The sequence below is a fragment of the Anabrus simplex genome, chromosome 11 (assembly GCF_040414725.1).
Source record: "Anabrus simplex isolate iqAnaSimp1 chromosome 11, ASM4041472v1, whole genome shotgun sequence".
Taxonomy (NCBI): Eukaryota; Metazoa; Arthropoda; class Insecta; order Orthoptera; family Tettigoniidae; genus Anabrus; species Anabrus simplex.
Window position 1 is genome coordinate 84,295,438 of NC_090275.1, and position 22,081 is coordinate 84,317,518.

Below are 22,081 nucleotides of genomic sequence, written 5' to 3' on the forward strand. Positions count from 1 at the left end.
ATATCTGAAATAAAAAGTAGTGAAGCGGCTGTCATGACCGACATGCGACATTCCTTATTTATTTTCTGTAGTGGTGCCAACATGAAATCTGTCAAGTGCAACCTTATGCTAGATCACTTATAGACTACACACAAATAGGGATAGGATTCTCCCACCAAATCCTTACCATTTTTATAAACAAGAATGAAATAATGGCCCTATTTGACCTACTCCTTTATTACAGTGTAATATGAGAGATAAGGCTAAAATGTGACAAATATACCTGAACATTACATCAACATGACAGATTACTCGATATGATATTTAAGTTATAGCAGCACAGTGGAACTGAGCCGACACAACATAGCTATGTAACAGATGAAGACGGATCTCCAGAGAAACATTCAAGTACGCACTCACGGATAATCCAGATAATGAATCAACGTCAATGAAATCGTATGTCCGAGTACTATACGTCCAGGTGTGTCAGAAACCCAAATAACTCGCTCAACTATATGAACAACAGGCAACGGATTGAAGGTATCGGCAAAAATGATAAGCTCTGAACCCCTTGGTATCTCGTTAAATTATGGTGGACAATAAGATGTCGTGGCATGTAATACAGAATTAAGTAAATATTGCAGTTTCCTCAAGTAAAGTTTGTGAAATGTTAATAAATGGCGAGAATAGTAATAATAGAAATGTATCGGAGGCCATGGAATGAGTTGGAATTAATTGGGCAAAGTTCAATCTGTATATGAGGGCCATACTCTGCTTATCTAGTCCGATACGATTCGATGATCGATACTGGTGATGAAATTGTCGATTGATAACCAAAATATTATGTGGCAGATTGTTAAATGAATTCCTTTGCCGGCGTAAATGATCATACAAGAGGGCTCCGTATTAAGAAGTCAGGTGTTTGATTGTCAAAAACGTATGGAAGCTAGGAAATATGGAGAAGTCTTTTAAAAGCAAACCATCTGTTATTATTGTAATATGTTATTAGATTTTGTTTTTCAAAAAATAAGAGTAGACTACAGTTCTGTTAAAAACTCAGAGAGGATTAGAGCTGTTGCACACGTAGCGAAAGAAATCAGACGAAAAGCTAGATCACAATACAATATTGACAGATTGTAATAAGAATAACCGTTGTACAACAAAATACGTATTTTGTTTTCTCAGAATATTGAGGCAAGTGATTGTATACGAATATTGTACATAATATTAATGCATGTAACCCTACTCTAACAAATAATTATAAGTTTCAGGTAACATGAAGCCAGAAACCATTAGATACGATTATGAGATGTTTATGAATCTCAGCATGTCCAGTTAAATTACAATAAGATCTCGACAGACCTGACGAGAACTGGGATGGACACCAATGGTTGAAACATAAATACTGGAGGATGAGAGGTGTCTTTTTCACAAAGCCAATGAAGGATGAGTACTCAAAGTCAATGTCTTATTATCCTGCTATGTAGCCGCTTTTTAAAGTAGAGTAGTATGTTTTTCTTTATGTCAATTTGTGACATGCCAAATTATACAAATTGAAGGCGACCGTTCTACTTGTCAATCATTGCCTTACGATGGATAAGAGTGTTGTAAATTGTATCGTAAATGATCCTGAATTGTGATATATCGTATACTATGTTGTATACTATGTCGTGTGAATGTAAGCGATCGCTAGCAAGGTTATACAGATAGACTTAGGCATGGATAACATTCGTGTTGAAATAGTGTCATTATGAAGATATTTTAGTCCAATTCGTGTTTCGAATATATATTAGAAGGAATCGACAATCATAAATGTGCGTAATTTAGAGTCATCAGCAATCATATTCTTATGTTGAGCACAGTGTTCGGGAAGGTAATTGTGATGTTATTATGATAATATTGCGTTAACATGGTGATGAGATTAGTAGCCTTCGTAACATGAAGTGCCTGAGTATATTTTCCTAATGAAATGAGAATTCCTTGAGCATGACATATGTGTGATGTGATGAAGTGTTTATTAATAGGATCGTTGAAATATGTAAATGGTTGATATTATATGAATTGTCATGAATGTGTCATTGGGATTATGCATTTTATAGAATGATGAGATGTAGAGGTCCTGATGAGATTCATCGTGGTATGAATTGATTTAGTCATGCGTGTAGATTCGATATTGCTATGATGAATTGTAATTACCTAGGCATGAAGCAGTATTTAAAATGATATTTCAAGGTATTTCGAGAACACTGATAGTCTGATCGTCTAAATTACATTAATTAAATACAGTATATATAGTTGCGCACAATATTGGATTGACATAAGATCTTCACGAATTAATAATACCACATAGTTGAGAACCATGTCACAAAAGGGTGTGTATGATCTTCATTTATATATGGTAAGTAAATTAATTCCTCTTGCTAGCTGGACTTCTTTTGTAGACCATTGAGTTTGACGCTTAGAGCTGATGTAGTTTTACAGGTTGAATTTGCGGAGGACACCAGAGCTGCAGAGTCATCGTAGTTTTGAAATTATTGTAGTTGGTGATGATTATGTTTTCAAATGTCCATTATTTAGGTGCAGATGCCAGTGGAGCCCAGAAGAGATCAAGTTCATTTCTTATTTGCTCAATGTCATTGATTGATGGATTACGATGTTGTCTTATGCTATTTGATCATTTTCTTGACCGGTATGATAATCATTAACTTAGGTCACCGGTGCGTTCAAGTTGTTAGGTAGATTTTCAACAAATTAAGCGATGATTTATGTATAATAACGGGATGTTGAGACATTTATTTGAGTCAGAATAGGCGTGCCAAGCCAACAAGAATTAACAATTTCTAACCATCAGTTTGAAGATAAATGTGGTGAATGATGGACTCATTTCAATTTAAAGCCATCAGCATTGAGGTATTGATTTTCCTTTGATTTTTCCGATTAAATCAATACTATCACTGATGTATAAGAAGAAATATTGACAAGAGTTGGAAGTTAGGCATTTTCTTTTTATTTAATTAACGTAACATTCAATCACTTCTAGTATCCATTTGTGTTGTTTTCATTTTTATTATTGTAGCTGTTATTTAAAGTGTTTTCTAGTCATTAAACGGAAAATCCTTCCATGAAAGTTATATTTTCGGTGTTCTCATTTTTTATAGTATAAGGAATGTCATGATGATAACCTAAATTAAGATAGCAATTAGTAATCGTCCTCTCACGTCAGTCGAACCAACATAAATCCACCATACGATCCTGTGACCCAACTCGTTGAACTTTCACGTCCCTCGAGTGGAGCTTCATGTATCTCCGCATGACACTAGCCGAGGCGCAACCTTAACATCAAGAACCCTGAACTGAGAGATTCGTGAAAGGTCACAATATATTATATCCGTAACACGGTTCTAAGTTAAAGTCCCGATGTGTATGGAGTTATGTTACCCGCTGAGCACGCTTCCCCTGCGTGCATGTCAGCTGAGAGCAGCGGGGAAGTGCGACGTCACAATTGGGGAACTTGGTCAAGGCCGTATTACGTCAGACGACGGAATGTTCGATTCCCTTCCACCATTAATTTCGTCTGAATGAATTAAGATATGATGAAATGAAGTACATCACCATGTAGCTTATTTTTTTATAATCATGACTCCCAAGTTTCAAAGAGATCTATTGAAAATTACGGGAGATATTAGCAATTACAATTTCTTGGGGATACTGAATAAAAAGGCAGACATTTTGCTTGTCAAGCCAGTTCACTTTATACCATAGCCAAGATCGGACGGTCGGCTGTTGGGTATTCTTCAGTCATAATGTAAGTCGTCAGTTTGACCCTCTGCGAAAGTTTAAGTCCGCGTATTATGACGCACTACAAGACTTAGAATATTTTCAGTGTCGTGTGTGTGGTGATAGAAACTGCACCTTAGCTGAAGTGCGAATAGTTGAGTTTTACCATTTACGAGAACAGTGTGACTGAAACTTACATTTTCTCATCAATGCGATGTTATGCTAATATAATTTGATGTTCGTATTTGAACGGCAGTGGATAATTTCATAGAGTTATTTAACATTTGATACTGAAAGTGTTGAAACATGATCGCCAGTGAAACGTCAAAACTGTCCATGATTTTATATTTAATGGTGACAACTGATAAATTGTGCTGGTAGAGAAACCTAATCCAATATTTTCAGACTGTTCAGGTTATTGAATTTACGGTAGTGAAGCATCACAGTGCATAGTTGTTCTACCAAAGGTGTTGGTACGGAACTTATTCTTTTTCTTTGATGTTGTGTAAAGTGTAATTTGTCACCAGTGTTGTTCAACCTGTATATTGAGAAATGCATTGAGGAATGTAAAGAGGAAATGGAAGGGATAAAGATAAATGGAGTAGAAATCAAAATGATAAGATTTGCTGATGACATAGCTGTCATAGAGGAGAACGAAGAGAAACTACAAAGTGCATTAATAAAAATGAATAAGATATTGAGAGATAAATATAACATGAAAATTAATACAAAAAGACCGAAATTATGGTATGCAACCGCCAACATATTGCAGTCGACATCAGAATTAGTGATATACCACTAAGGCAAGTAAATGTCTTTATCCATTTAGGAAGTAAAATCACTCCAGATGGCAAAAGTTCAGTCGACATAAAGAGCAGAATTGCCCAAGCAAAGATTGCTTATTACAAGAAAAGGATACTACTTACATCAAGGAATTTAAATGTGGAGACTAAGAAGACATTTATTAAGTGCTATGTATGGAGTGTGGCCTTGTATGGCTCAGAAATGTGGACTATTAGTGCATGTGATTAGAAACGTCTGGAATCATTTGAGATGTGGTGCTGGAGGAGGATGGAAAAGATCTCATGGACAGCAAACTCACAAATGAAGATGTTCTTCGATGAACAGATGAAAAAAGATCCTTTTTAGCAACAATAAGAAAGAGAAGAGAGCAATTAATTGGCCATCTCTATAGGCACAATGATTTCATAGTTAATGTCATAGAAGGAATGATTCAAGGTAAAAGATGAAGAGGAAGACCTAGACTGCAATATGCAAGACAGATCAGAGATGACATAGGAAAAGGCTCATATGTGGAAATGAAGAGATTAGCAGATTACAGAGAAGAGTGGAGAAGATGAATTGCTGCCAACCAATCTTAGGATTGAGAATTAAGAGAGATAAAGTGTTAAAACGGGATACCTTGTTTTCTATATCGTTATTCGACAATGTTCTCACACTTAACTTTAATAAGGTGACATTTATTTTACGTGATTAATACATCACAAGTTTAATTTTGAGTTCAACTTAATCCATCAGTAATAAGTGTGTTCTAATTAATTAGTAAAATCCCACTGTGAAGACTATTGAGTGCAGCTTGTGACTCGTTAAAGATCGCTATTAACCTTAATCTCATTTGTGCAGATCAATTACTTTTAATCCATTTCCTACCCCCGTGTCGTGTTACAACCAAGACGAGTGCTCCTAGATCATCCAGACCTCTGAGATATTCAAGACCTTCTAGATATTCGAGACCGGCTCGGAAGATGGTGGCACCATGAGCAGACATTGCGACCCCGCAATGTATCAGGACCAGTTCAACCCCAGGAGAAGTACTCATTGTAACTGCTGTGCTGAGGTGATGTTAAATTCTGACTTTATTTTATGAATAAACTTTTTAAAAAAATTTAGCATTCCATTATACTTATCTTACTTCCCTCTCCTCTGTAACAAGTCAGATAAGGACCGGTCACCCCTGTGCCGAGTCTTGTGTTCAGCTAGTCATCAAAACAAACTTTTACGGTTACAATATATATATATATATATATATATATTTTTGTTTGTTTTTACTAGTGGTTTAACATGGCAGTGAAACATCAAAGGTTTTCAGCGATACAAGGATGGGAATGAGCTAGGATTGGGAAGGAAGCAGCCGCAGCCTTAACTAATATACAGTACCTGCATTTGTCTGGTGTGAAAATGGGAAACCACGTAAAACCATATTCAGGGCTCCCAATGGTCACATTCGAACTCACCATCTCCTGAATGCAAGCTTAAAGCTATGCGACCCTAACTGCACCGCCAACACGCTCGGTTCGAGAGGTCTCAAGACTCTTGGATTTGATTTTACAATCCCTAAGTAAAGAAGATTAACATAAGTTACTGTAAACATTACCAACAGTGTGTAGAGAAACTGTGCTGCTTAGTTTCCTCTTCATTCAATATTCATGTATGATTCTGGAACAAGCATTGCTTTGGTTAAGTAAAACCAGGACTAACGAGAATCTGCTGAGTGTAGAAATAGTGGAAAGAAAATTGAAATCTCACCTTTGCCATGATACATTTTCATGATCTCTACAGTGGTCTCAATAGGAGTTTCAAGTTGAAAAACTAGAACTTCAGCAGTATCAAGAATATGCTTTGCCTCCAGCACATCAGCTGTAGTCAACTTCGCGTTAGCACCAGGGATGATCACAATATGATTCTCTCCTGAAACAGTGGAAGCAAAAGGGTAAGTCTGTTAATTTGCACATGGGAGAGGTCTTGGATGGTAAGGATCAATTCATGGTACATCATCACATAATGTCAACTCGATGGATTGGCTCTCTGCTCATCAATCCCAGTTACTCTCAGCCTCCAACAAGCTTGACTCTCTCTGCCTACCTGCATCATCAGGGAGGCAGGTGTCTATTACACTCCTTATAGGAGGGAAGGCATTCTTCAGAAATACCTTTTTTTTTTTAGGAAGGATGAGATAAGGAGAAAGTCAGATATACAGAAGGAAAAGGAGAGACATAAAAAATGGATGAGACTATTATGGGAGCCTAACCATACATGGCATTATCTGAAAAGATATATATGACCCCATATTACGTGTAAGGATTGCTGCAGCTGTGCTCAGACAAGCAATGGCCAATCAAAATGATCTTAGACATTGAGAGGTTTCCAACAAACAAGTGCTCTATCACCACTCATAACAGTAATGGACAAGATCATAAAGTCTATCATGAAAATGGACAGCAGACCAAATGCCCTGGTATTTGGTGATTTCATTTATTTTATTTTCCAATATTCGGCTACAAGGACAGCTTTATCATTGGCCTGCAAAACATCTTCCTTTGTGCACAATGATGTTAAATGCTGACAAACCAGGTGTTCTTCATCCTGTAGTAGTCCACAATCACACGTCATGTCTCCTTGTACATGGCGCCGCTTAACTAGGTTAGACTTGCAATTTGAAACACCTGTCTGCAGTTGATTGAGGGTCTTCCAGACGGGATACAGAAGGCAAAAATCTGCAGAAGGTTCTTCCTTTAAACTCACGGATGGATTACGTATTTGCTGTTGCCACTATTCACGCCTTTGTTTTTCTGGCGTATCTACAACTGGAATGGTTGTTTCTAAAAAAAAACTCTTCCTTGACCTTATTGTTCTCAAATGCGATTTTATTTGACAGAAATAAATATCACATGAGAACACGTTCACTTCCCTGTGTAAATTACTTTATTGTCACTGTAAGTCACAACACACAATTATACACACTAGCAAGTGGCTTGCACACTATAACATATGCTCTCTTGAACTCACCGATCTCGGAGCCCAACAGTCACTCCGAGTCCAACACTTGCCTTCCTCGCTGACTGACAGTTCGATCAACCCTCTAGAATTATCAATTTCTGGAAGGGTTCTTACAACACACTAATGGAACACACTCGAAACATCGACCAGCTAGTCGAATGGAGTATTCCAGTAATGGATCCAGCTTGAACTTTCGTTTACTGTTTACCAATACACATGGAAATCTCTCCAACATTCCTACATGTATCTGGATAAACCTTACAGTGTAGAATACATCTAATATACGAACATTATACAGTTTTTTACCACTTTCGACAATATAGATTTTGAGGTTAAATTTATACACAATACGTATTTGAGGTTATACGAATTTATAATACATATTTACAGGGAAACCATGTATTAGTCATATTTAATATTTAATCAAGGATAATTCAGCACTTAATACAATATAATTAAAATATATTAAACATAGTAATTGAAAGCTTTACACCAGTTAGGATGTCGTACCTACGACAACCTGAGTCTAATAGGCTGTGTTTGATGGCCATAAAGGGGATGATGTGGATCGGTTCATTGCTTCTGACATTCAACTTCCGCTGCTACTTCTCTCTTATGTGAGGAGGGGTGATTCCTGCGATAGGATAGATATTTTCTGTTGGACTTGGTCTCAGACATCCTGTAATTATGCGACCAGTCTCGTCCACAGCAATACCTACTTGCTTAGCATGGGCAGAGATTCTCCATACTGGTGATGCATATTCTGCAGCTGATAAGCAGATGGCCAGGGCAGATGCGCGTAAGACATGAGGGTATGCACCCCAAGGTGGGCCTGTTAGTTTTTTAATAATATTCCTAGTGCACACCTTTTATTTGGTATTTTGACATTGTTGTTTGAAAGACAATGTTCTGTCTAGTTTCACACCAAGGTACTTTGATGCATAACAGTGTTCAAGGGCTACTTCTCTCCATTCCACGCACAGTTTTCTACTGGCTTCTTTGTTACGTAGATGAAAGGCACAAACTTGAGTTTTGCTGGGGTCGAGTCTCATATGATTGATCTCGTAGTATGTAGCAAGTTCTTCCAAGAGATTTTGCCAGCTTTTCCTCAACCTCTTCAAATGTGTTCCCCTGTGCTGCCAATGCTGTGTCATCAGCAAAGATAAACTGCTTGACTTTGGTACGAATTGCTTGTAGATAATACCAATATAAATGGTCCGTTATTGGACATTATAAATTTTCCAGCTAACTCATTCCTGGTTGCCAGCATTTCACCCTCGTATGCTAGGCTGGGCTCATCAGTTGGTACCTAGCACCCCTACCATTCCCTATGGGAATCAACATCCATATCATTGCTTGTAGATGTTATAGAGCAATGGTGCAAGAACACTTCCTTGGGGTAATCCATTCTATTTGTTCTCCAACGACTGTTCTTATTTTGAAGAGAGACATAAAAACGTTGATTCTGAAGAATGCATTCAACAAATTTTGTAAAACTATAGTCCCTTATTGTATGATACACTTTATACACCAATCTCTTATGATTAATGGTATCATAAGCTGTGCTAAGGTCTATGAAGGCAACACCAAGTCACTTGTTCCCGCACGTAGCCATCCTCTATATGTTGCATCAGACTGAGAACTTGTCCACAACATGATTCTCCAGGCCTAAATCCAACTTGTACAGGCATGAGAGCTTCATCTATAAGAAGTGAAATATGGTTGGTGAAGATGTGCTTTTACTGGAAGAAAGGGAAGCGGAAGTACAGAAAAACTCACTTAGTGGAACAATGGGTGATGCATAAAAGTGAAGTGCTTATCATATGATATAGGTGTAATGTTGTCTGTATCGATGATTCCTTAATGGAATCTATAATTCAAAGGAGGGGATGTTCTACATGATCAATACAATAATTTAAAGTTCAATTACATTTTTCATTGAAACACTAGGACTAGTTTCAGCCCTTTGATTGGATCATCCTCAGCTAAATACATACACAATCTTAAACACTAAAATAGCACTCTTCAATAATTAAAAGATTATATCACTGTTGTTGCTGATCTTAAAAATGAAAATCGGTATGTAAAGTTGGAGAATACAGAACTACAGTCTATGCTATACATAATTTTATAAGACACCCTAATATCACAGAGTCAAAAGAAAACGAAATGTGAAGGCCTTCAATAGAGAAAGCTCATTAAATTGATTAACAATAACATTACATTGACCATTGCTTGCTGTGATGTGCTTTGTGTCTTCTGTTGCCACTCATCTCCGATAGATGGGATTACTGCTGCGTACAGAGTATTTTTTTAAATGTGCCTTATGTCGCACCACACAGATAGGTCTTATGGCGATGATGGGATAGGAAACGGCTAGAAGTTTGAAGGAAGTGGCGTTGGCCTTAATTAACCATGGAATACAATCTTCAGGGCTGTCGACAGTGGGGTTCAAATCCAATATCTCCTGGATGCAAGCTCGCAGCTGCGCGCCCCTAACCGCACGGCCAACTCGCCTGGTAAAGAAGAAGAGATAGAATGGTAGAACACATCTTAAGACTTCCAGGACTTGTTCAGTTGATTTTTGAGGAAAGTGAAGGCAGTAAAAGCAGCAGGGGTAGACCAAGGTATGAATATGAAAAATAAATTAGAGTTGATGTAGGATGTAGCAGTTACATAGAAATGAAGGGTAAGCAGAGGTTAGGGTGGGATGGAGAGCTGCAACAAACCAGCCTATGGACTGATGACCCAAACAACAAGCAAAACAACTGTACCCCTTCAGCCCTCTCCAAGTAGTTCCAGAAGTGCACATACTTCTGGCTGAGAAACACTACATTACAGGCACTGAAGACAATCATCAGTCAAGAAATAAATTCAGTTTCTCAGAGGGAATTAAGAAGAGTGATGGATAATTTCAAGTCGATGGCAGAAATGTTTGGAAAATGAACACCTCCTTGCATGACAAGAGTGATTGAATGTATTTTTTAAATGATGTTAATACATCTCTTAAATTAGGAATATGCAACAAGTATGTGCAAAGCAGCCCTGGCGTATGCGACATCACCGATAATCTGCATGAAAATAGACTGCATTGGTTTGGGCATGTCTGAAGAAATCCCTCTGATTACATCGAGAACACGGTACTGAACCTGTCCATGCCTGGGTGGAAATCCAAAGGTAGACCATAAATGAGGTGTTCATAGGTAATAAAGTTTGTATTATTCTGTATTGAAGAGCAATATAATGTAAAACAAAAGCTAAAGGTTTCCACCTGTTCAATACTATTTATTGTAACCTTAAAAAAATTACACATATTTCATGAAACTAGTTTCGGTCTTGCTAGAGACCATCATCAGTCAAACTCAAGTTAAGACAAGACATGAATTACAGATAAAATTTAAGAAGCACACTTGTTTCAGCTGAAGTGAATTCTAGAAGATTCTTCAAGTGCTAGTATTTTAAATGTTTCACCTAGTCTTCTGTGAAGTGCATTCTTCAAATTGGAAAAAACTGAGAACTTACACAAGACATGTGATTGTGATGAGTGTTTTAACAACTAAATCTTTACTTGACTTGCACTGAATTGCTTGCTTCTTAAATTTTATCTGTAATTCATGTCTTGCCTTAACTTGATTTTGACTGATGATGGTCTCTAGCAAGACCGAACTACTGTATTTTCATGAAATATATGTAATTTTTTTAAGGTTACAATAAATAGTATTGAATAGGTGGAAACCTTTAGCTTTTGTTTTACATTACATAAATAAGGTGAATGAATGCAGCTGCCAGGGACATCGGCAATGCCAAACTCTCCATCCACGAATGTCCGCAACAGAGTGAGGTAGAGGAGGAGTATAAAGAAAACTAACTCCACTACTATTAGGAATAAATGCTAGGAAGAGAGAGACAGGCATCTTATAAATCGGGATGCTAGTTTGAAAAGTTGTGCGAAGTGAATAGGGAGGATTTAAAAATGCTATGGCTTTATTCTGCCTGTCAACACTTTTACAAAATGATAGAGACCGGTGTAAAGATGTATACATCTGCTTCACTGATTATGCCCGAGTATTTGATTGTGTCAAACATTCCAAACTCCCGCAAATTCTGAACACAATAAGAATAGATAGTGAAGATCTTACATTTATGAAAATGCTGTACTGTCCCCGTTAAAATTGGCGATATTGTGTATATTTTCAACAATTGGAAATTAAAAGTTTTATTGTCTGCTTGGAACTGCAATGTGTCATTGGGGAAGTAGTGGCGAGCTAAGAACGAGTTTTTTTCGTCATTCAGAGGGGTGATACATGGCCCGGACCGTGCCAAGGTCGAAGCAAATCACGTGACTACCGCCGCACGCGCGCAACTCACATTCTGAATCTGGAATAGTCTGAGCCAATTAAATGAGACCATCAGCCAATTATCGTTCTCGCTGAAGATCACACCTCCCAGGCCGATAAGATAAAAAGGCCTTGTTATGAGTAAATTGCTCTCTCTGAATATCCTTCGCTGTATTGCTCTCTCTCTGAATATTCTTCGCTGTGCTGCTATTCTGAACTCTACACTTGGATGTGCGACGCTACGTTATCCGACCACGTGGAGAAATGATTTCCAGTTCAAGTCGACGCCCGTTCTGCCAGAATTTAGCGAGATAATTAGCGAATTCCTATGGAGTAAAACACGCCTTAAGAACCAAATTAAGTGTGACTGTGTAGACGAGTTATTAACGTTCGACGTGTGCTTGTGCAAATACTTAATCTTGTCATCTCAGTTACAGCTTGTGACCGGAATTCTACAGAAGTCGTCTTAGAAGCTGAACACCTCAAGATGGACAATTCCACAACCACCTATAACACAACTTCATCGAGGGACACCTGCTACAAAAGCCTCCATGGAGCTGTAAAATGTGAGGCGTATCTGGTAATTGGAAGGAGACTGACCGGAGGAAAATGCTGGAATAATTGACTGTCGACGGGGATCGAACTCCATCTAAAACTTGAGTACCTTTTAATTTAATTTATCTGTCTCACCTTTTGTACAACTAGAGGTCTTTCTTCTTTAAGTCATAGATCTATTAGTTTGTTGTAGTTAGAAACATTTCATTTTTCCACTTCTTAAGGTGTCGTGGTAGACTAGGTACGTGTGAATGAAATTTTGAATCTGTTAGAGTAGACATGTAGGTTGTCTTTGAATGATTTCCCATGCTTAGAAGCTTAATATTTAAAAATCACTGACCACACGATAAATCTACTTCCTTTGTAATGTTGAAAGTTACTGGACTGAAATTTACGTGTACATTTTGAGTGAATAGGGTCGAACCTAGTGTCTTTCAAGATCACTTGTTGTATTTATGATGAAGTCATCTAATTTTATGATATTCCACGAGGATCAGTGGATGTAATAATCACTTAAATAATAATAATATTGACTAAAGATCGGATAAAACAGAATTAAACGCTCGTGAGCCATAAATTTACAGTAGAGTCCTTATATGTGAGATTGAATGTGCTCTGTTCATGAAGGGTCTGGAATATGACCAATCCTGAGGGATATTTGTTGTATAATTGAGCGATTGATGATTTAATGACGATATTTGACTTATTCTTGTGTATTGGGAGCGCAAGACAGATTATAATTATTGGAGTACGTGTTGCGAGTGTATTTCGCAGGTAGGGAATAAAAATAATACGATTAAGGCTCACGCTCGCGATAGTTTCAACCTGTAGCCCAAGCGATGGTAGTGCTTATGGATTTTACTAGAATCTTCCATTATAATTTCAAGAGTTAGACGAACTCACATTGATATGTGAAATGTGTTTCTACCAAGTGATACCCATGACTTCGATCACTAGTCACCATTAATGAAGAATAATTTCAGTACACAGATTATTTCTGCTAGATATTACGTGACCTGACCACTCGTAAAAATCATGAATAAACTTGCCAAAACAGGATTCGATATAAATAATGTACATAAAATACGTGTTTCCTAGTGTGAATGTGTGTGTATATGTAAATACGTATATTTCTCTTGTATCATGTTGATCCCATTTAATTTGATCTGGTCGTGCACTTGCTGCAACGCAGATTACATTCATTGTTGTGTGCTGCCTTAAGAAGTAATTTTCATGCCCTTAAGGGAAAATTTGATCAACTTACGTCGAGGAAGACTAGAAAAGGATTTATTTTCTTCATTAGCGAGATTTAAAAGGAAAGATCATCTCGTTATCTTACGAAGGCACTCGATTTGTAAATAAAATTTATTTAACTAGCTCACACGTGGATAACGTAAATTTCTAACACATTTATAGTTGAAGTTTGAAATATTTTAAGATTAATTTGAATGGAAATGCAATACAAAGTTCAGAAGTAGAAGTTCGTTAGCCGCATGATTACTTTGAGTTATGGTGAAACCAAGTCATTAATAATTAATTGGAAAATAATTATTCTGGAATGCTAATGACGATCGTTAGGTAAATGATGCAGTGGAAAATTAATGAGAACATGATCGTGTGACAGTGAAGCATAGGTTAATTAAATGATGAGAGATTAATAATAATAATCAGAATAATAATTAATTAATTTTGAGAATTTTGAAATCAATTTTCATTTTCTACTGAAGTTCATGTTGGTGTCATTGACTAATACTGTAAATGATAAATTTAGTTGAGTTCATCTTATAACCACGTGTTGAGACTACTCTGGATTGGTAAAGCTTTGAACACATTTATTGTAAAACCCTCGTTAGCAAGACAGTTGTTTAATTATTTTATGAACCTCTATGTTAATTTTTTTTAAATTCTTTCAATCAAATATTTTGATTTGGAAAGGCAAGAGGCCTAATTTTTCTTTGGTTTTCATTACAGCACAGTAAGGCTGGAGATTAAGAACACGTGTCACTCAAAATCGAGGAAGAAATACAATATTATGGAAGTTCTATGTAAAAAAAAAAAAGGGATATCATTAAGAATATTTTCATTTATTATTTGCTTATGTGAATAAATGTCAGAGTGTTGTTTTAACATTTCTTTTTATCCTACTTGGTCATCAACCCTTAACTTCCCTTAAATGCCTCTAGAAAGTGATAGCCAACGATCGAACGGTCCACCTCGGGATCTCTCGCTCGCTGGCTGGGCTTAGCTCGGGAATAATGGGGCAGTATGAATATCAAGAAGCTTCCATAAGAATTGGAACTCCGAGACTCGCGCTACTAGGATCAAACAGGGAATATGGCAAGGATGTGTATTAGCTCCCCTGCTATTTAATCTGTACTCTGAGCATATCTTCCAAGCTGCTCTTCAAGAAGTGGAAGATGGAGCAAAAGTTTGTCTCCGGTGGTGCGAAGTTCATAATTGGACGGAATATCTAATTCTTGTCATTATGCTAAAAATTTGTCGTGAAATCGTCATTGAAAAAACTAAGGAACTCCCAGACATTTTCGAAGAATTCAATTAAATATTTTTTTGTTGTGTATTTATGTAAATTTTAGGTAAAATCACCATCACAAGAATTAAGACATTTGTGAAGAAGTTGATAAAATATTTGTGTTATTTAAAAATGTTAATAAGAATTTTCAGGACTCACAGTAGAGACAGTTGATATTTATTTAACCATTATGAATGTTGGAAGAAATTGTATTTTGGGTATTGGAGATCTCCAGTAGTATGCTTGTTGTAACCCATCTTTTGTATCACTCTGTATTTGCCACGTGGAGGCTTCAATCACGAAATCACTGAGTTTTGCAATCAAAACCTCTAGAATGTGTTTCCCACATGACCACATTAGGCAAGGTATTTTTATTGGCTGGAATAACGGCCATTTTTATTGGTGAAAATTTTGGGTCGAATCGTAGGTAGCTTCCCTGATTGGCTGTTTGAGTGCTTCTCAATTTCCGGCCTTTGGGTACTTGGTTGTAGCAGGGCTCTGGTCCGGGTCTTTGGTTTTCGTACGTCCTCACGGTCGGACGCACCTTCTTGGTGGTCCGCTCAGCGGCTCCGGTCACCTCAGGGTAAGCATGTTTTCTTTTCTCAAATGTTAAATTAATATGTAAATTCATTTGTTTCGGAGTTTACCTTAGACCCTGGTTTTCACCGTTTTGTTTAGTAATGCCTTAGCTCGTCAGCTAGGCATATCCTTTGTTTTGGAGGCAATTCCTTTTTATTAACCTTTTGTGTAATGTAAAACTTAATTTTTCCATTCGAGTTGCCTCCCGTAGTGCTGCGTCAATTTAGGGTAAGCCTGTGGAGTGATGCGTCTCTCGCTGATGTGTATTAGGAGAGGACAGAAACTCTAAAGGCCTCTGCGTTAAATTTCAAATTCCGTTGTTATTTTCTTTGTAAACTATTGGTAATAATTTGTAAACTCTTTTTCTATTTGCCTTGTAAGATGATGTTTATATTCCCTGATAAATTTCCCTTGTGAATTTCATTCGGAAGAACCATGGACAGAAATATTGTGTTTTGTTTCATCTTGTTTTCTGGTTAATGTTATCCTTTTAATTGCTGTAATATTAATTTGTTAAATTTTCTTAACACATGCTTACTTCTTAAATTTTATCTGTAATTCATGTCTTGCCTTAACTTGATTTTGACTGATGATGATCTCTAGCAAGACCGAAACTACTGTATTTTCATGAAATATACGTAATTTTTTTAAGGTTACAATAAATAGTATTGAATAGGTGGAAACCTTTAGCTTTTGTTTTACATTACATAGAAAGAAGAAATTAACTCAAATGTACTGATTTCAGTGCTTCAATGTGGGCGTAAAATATGTAAATAAATAATATTAGTAAAGTTGAATGAAAGGTAAACACTCTCACATATTTTTCCCTACAACATCATGTAAGATCACGTCCTCTGTAGGGTTTCCCGGCCTACTTCCTATATCCTTTCTCTAGTTGTCATGTTGGTCATCCTGTAAATCTTTGTTTCTAGCAATGTGTATGTTGTTGAAATCTGAAATGTTTTCATGGTGTATCATCGGCTGGCGTATGTTCCTTCAGGTTTGTTATTTTATTACATTATTACTTTGTTGATATGTGCAAATATTATGTGCCTCTCCAAAGGGGGAGTGACAAGTTAACAGTACGCTCATCAATAATCTGAGGTACGCAGATGATACTGTCATCTTGGCTAACAGTACTGATGGTATTCAGCGTCTGGTAGACAATTGTAGCAGAAGGGGATAAACTGGACTCAAAATTAACACCGACAAAACCAAGGTGATGGCTATTTCCAGAATTAACACGCACATTCTTATGACCATTTATGGGGAACCATTTGAACAAGTGCGGAAGTTTAAGTACCTTGGCAGCTGGATTACTGAGGACTTAGACCTGGATTTAGAGATCCATGTACAAATAGAAATGACTCATACTAGCTTTCTAAAAATGAGGAAACTACTGTGTGACAGAAACCTCAGTTTGGAGACACGTCACAACTTCATCAGATGCTATGTATATTTTTTGTATAGCGCTGAAACATGGACTCCAAAATGTAACACCAGTAAAAGAATAATAATGCCTTTGATGTGTGTGCTCCAAAGGATGTTACGGATCTTGTGGACTGACCACGTCTCCAATGCTGCTGTACTCAAATGCATGAGGAGGGAACAAATGTTGATGTGTACAATCAAGAAATGAGGAATGCAAAGTACAACCTACTTAAATTGATAATACAAAGTATAATAGATGGACGTAGGGGTCACAGTCGAAGGAAACACTCTTGACTGAGGAACTTACGGGATTGGACAGGACTAAATTCAAGTAGACTGATGAAGACAGCCAAATACCGAACAGACTATGCTATGATTGTGGCCAACCTTTAGTAATGGAGAAGGCACTAAAAGAAGAATGCACACAGTACAGTCAAGTTGAGTATACACATACATAAGGCAAGAGTTCAAAAGTCCACCAATAATACTGTGATAATGAAATTGTACACAGTCGATTGAAATTACTTTATTTGAACTCTCTCCATTCACACAACTCCTCCTCCTTAAGTATTCAGTCCATAGACTGGATTGCGGCAGCTCTGCAGTTGGCTCTATTTTCTGCCCTCCTCCTGAATTCAGCATAGCTTCCACAGTTATCATCTCCTATTATCAGCTCGCTTTAAGGGAAGTGTGTCTTCCCTGGTACCATTCCATTCAACAATTCCTTCCAATATACCATATTTCTCTGAATCCAAGACGACTCTTTTCCCTCAGAATTTCACAGGAAATATTGAGCATCGCCCTGCATTCGCAACCTAACAATAATAAACACACTGGCCGCCACCACGGTAACCACACTGGTTCCCTTCACCAACTCCGCATGCACATGCGCGAACAAAACTTTTTGACCTTCAACATCTGAGTCTTTATTAGGCCTATACATTGCTAGCCGCAGCAACCAGTTGTACAGTGCCTCCGTGTAATGTCACTGGTTTTTTGAAAATATTGAAGAGCAAATGACATTCTACTAGCCTCTACAAAGCGTTTATCAAATCCGCAGAATGGTATCAAAACAGTGTTCTCATGAGCTAACTGCAAGATCAACTATAGTGTAATTCCAAGCCCCAGTTGCACAGGAAATGTCATTCAAATTGGAATAGCAAGGATGCAACACTTCGAACGCTTAGAAAGACCACGACAACTCAGTGGCAGAGTTATTATAACGTGTCTGCTGTACCTGATGCTTATTAAAAGTAACAGTTTTATAGACAGGAATATTTTAGTTATGGATTGTCGTATTGTAGACAAGTGGAACAGGTATTGCCGGCAAATTTTCAACAGGTTCTTGTTGATATTATGATCCAATTTCAAGCTAATAGTTATTAAACACACAGAAATGAAGAATAATTGTGCAGCCGCAAGAAAGTACGGCATAACTAAAGCCAATGTTCGGCATTAGTGTGAAAACAAGGATAGCTTAAAAATGTGTACTGTACAAAAAAATTCATGCAGTGGCCTGCAACAAGGACACTTTAAAGAAGTCAAAGATGAAATTGTGAAGTATGTGTGCGAAAAGTGCGAAAAAACGCAAGGGCGGAATGGCCGTAACACGGCGCGCAAAACTCTTTGACCTTCAACGTCCGTGTCTTTATTATACATCGCTAGCCGCTGCAACCGGACAAAGCCGACAAGCGAGACTTGCGTCTAGGAACAGCTGGTTGTTTGTACCTTGCGCTTAGTAAAAGTAACAGTTTTATAGACAACATGCATATTTTTGTGATGGACTGTAGTATTGTAGAGACATGTGGAACAGATATTGCCAGCAAATTTTTTATGGGTTCTCGATATTATGATGCCAATTTTAAGTTCAAGGTTATTAAGCATGCGGAAATAAAGAATGATTATGCAGCCACAAGAAAATACGGCATAACTAAAGCCAATGTTCGATGCTGGCTTGAAGAAAAAGACAATCTAAAAATGGGTATTGTACAAGAAAGGCATTCAGTGGCACGCAACAAGGGCGCTTTAAACCTTTCCACTCAAATTATTTGTAAGTCCTGATTTCTCCTAACTCGTATTTATTTCTGTCAGCATTCTTCATATTTTAAAACCTTGTATTATGTACTGGTTTAACAATATATACAGGAAGGAACAACAAAATTAATGAATGTGTGGTATTTATATGACACAAAATCATGTTTTTCACTTTCTTAATGGCATGTCTTGAGTGTGTGGAAGCGTTCAAAGCAAATGCCTGGATGGAGCCCTGCTTGCTTATTCAACCAGTCTTCACTAAAATAATCCTACATTTCTGCCTTACTGTTCATCCCCCATGTTGATAATTACACTAATAAATGCCTTCAGCTCTTCTAAAGTCACAACTTTCCGAGAAAACCACATAGATCTCTTCTGAAGTGGAGTATTTTGCTGTATTTTCATTTCGGCAAATTTGTTTGTTTCATGGACAATACAGTTTATCAACTGATCAGTAAAATGCCTGGATACCAGTGCTCTAGTTCTATTTTAGGTCTATTGCCACAACATATGAATCCACTGACTAACCTGTAAGGAAGTTTGGCTAATCCTGCAAAAGCCGTTCTCCGCGATCTCCAAGGTATGTGTGAAGTCAGCACTGTATGACTGGGACCGAGACGAGTCACAATACTGTCGTCTCCTCCATGATTTCTTGTGATGATGATATCAATATCGTCATTTGAATCACTAATAGATATATCACTTTCATCGCCAGGTTCAAAATTTTAATCATTTTCATGGTTACTATTATCAAAATCAGCCGAAGGAGAGGCAAGAATCTCTCCTTTGGTCAGACTGTGCGCCGCCATGTTGCTTCATGCGACTGCTTTCCATTGTCAAGGAAATGGAGCAACTTTTCCAAGCAAAGAGAAACTAAAACACACCTATTTGGTTTCTTTTGGTTTCCGGAAGGGACCAGCACTTACAAAACGAAGTACAAAAGCCCTGGCATCCCAGGTAACCTAGAAATGAGCGGCGAAACATTGTGTCGACTCAGGGTCGACACACGAGCTATAATGCTAAGTGACGGCTGTCGAACTCAGGTCGACACACGAGCGGAAAGGGTTAAAGAAGTTGAACATAATTGTGAGGTATGTCCATGAAAAATACAAGGTCAGAATGGCCATAACACGAGATGCAATACGAATTACAAACTATCCACTTCATTGCCGTATCGATAATGTAATCTAATCAATATATGAAAAGGGTTCCACCTAATCGATACCTTTCTTTTTATTTAGCTTAATGCTTCTTCTTGTTTTTTATAGGCCAGCTAAGGACCACGACATTCAACTATTGCATTTTGGAATGGGCTTCGATGTTTGCCCAGTAGTTGCGCATCCTCAGGCTGTGTTGCTCCTTCCTCTCCTTTGTCCAAAGGGCACCAGTCTTCTTTGTTGGTAGTCTGTCCTGGAACTTCTTATGTTTAAGCATCTTCCTGAGTGCTGTACGATCCTTTAAGATTCCTTCTGTTATTCCCAGTTCCTGTAGATCTTTATCCACTTCCATCAACCATGGTGACTTGGTCTTCCTATTTTGCCAGTAGCTGAGAATCCGGTTGGTCAACCTGGTAGGATGCATCCTGTAGACATGCCCATAGAATGCTAGGCGTCTCTTCCTTGCTACATTCGTTATTCTTTCACAGTACTTGTAGAGCTCTTGGTTAGGCCGTCTTTTATAACTGTCCCCTTCCTTGACTGGCCCCAGTATCTTCCTCATTATCTTTCTTTCCTGGATTTCAAGTTTTTCCATGAGTCCCTTCCTGTTGAATGTTAAACATTCTGAAGCATATAAGGCTTCAGGGCGGATGACTGTCTGGTAGTGCTTCATCTTAGTATTACGAGAGACACACTTTTTATTATACGTATTCTTGGTCAGTTGGTAGGCCATTTCAAGCCTGTTAACTCGAGTTGACAAAGCTGTTCCTTCAGAAGAGATTGGATTCCAACCATTCTCCCAAGTACTTAAACCTGTTGGTTTTCCTAATCTCTCCCTGTTCCAGATGCAACGTACAAGGAGATTCACCGATGTTTGTGATGAATTGTGTTTTTTCGAGAGAGACACATGTAGCCCAGCCTTTGCTGCTTGTTATCTGAGAACATTTAGTTGTTTCACTGAAGTTTCTATTGAATTAGATATCAGGGCCTGATCATCGGCATACGCCAGACAGTCAACATTGAGCTTATTGCACTTATGTCCCAAATAAATGCCACTTGGAATCTCCATTCTAGCTAACTCCTTTCACCACTCTCTTATTACTTTCTCCAAGGCACAGTTAAAGAGGAGAGGGAACAGGCCATCTCCCTGTCTCACTCCTGATTTAATTTCAAAACTTTCTGATATGGTTCCTCTGAACTTTACTCGTGACTTGGTGTTGCTTAAAGTCTGTTTGATTAGGTTATGGGTCTTCTCATCAAGTCCTAGTTCCTGCAAAATCTTCATAAGAGTAGGTCTGTCTACTGAGTCATACGCCTTTGTAAAGTCGACGAAAATGACAACGTATTTCTTACCGGCCATTTTTGCTTGATGTAATACTGATTGCAGATTGAGTATCTGTTCTGTACAAGAGTGTCCTTTTCTAAATCCTGCCTGGTACTCTCCTAATTGTGGGTCTAGTTGAGGTTCGGCTCTATTTAATAAGGATTTAGAGAAAATGTTGTATGTGACAGGTACCAATGAGATTCCTCAATAATTATTGATGTCAGTCAAGTCTCCTTTCTTGTGCAAGGGATGAATCAATGCAGTGGTCCAGTCACTAGGTAATGTTTCGGTCTCCCAGATGTTTTGTAGAATTTCTGTCAGCTTGCTTACAGTCTTGTCTCCAGCCTGCTGCCATAGTTCGGCTACTATTGAATCTTCTCTGGATGCTTTGTTGTTTTTCAGAGACTGGATGATTTGTATTACTTCTTCTTTGGATGGTGGTTGCGAGTTTGGTTGCTTGATGTTGTCTTGGTAAGCAAAAAAGGTATCAGGTGATTCACAATTAAGGAGATCCTCGAAGTACTTGGCGAGAAGGTGGCAATTGTCACTGTCATTATAGGCTATCTTCCCATCTGGTCCA

General features: G+C 37.8%; 1 protein-coding gene across 1 annotated transcript in view; it reads right to left on the bottom strand.

Moving 5' to 3' along the window:
• Positions 1-22,081, bottom strand: part of LOC136883516 (ribokinase) — a 97,010-nt gene that overhangs the window by 48,562 nt on the left and 26,367 nt on the right. Inside the window, exon 4 of the mRNA XM_067155880.2 lies at positions 6,304-6,465. Within this exon, the coding sequence (XP_067011981.2) occupies positions 6,304-6,465 (162 nt within the window). The remainder of the gene's footprint in view (positions 1-6,303; positions 6,466-22,081) is intronic.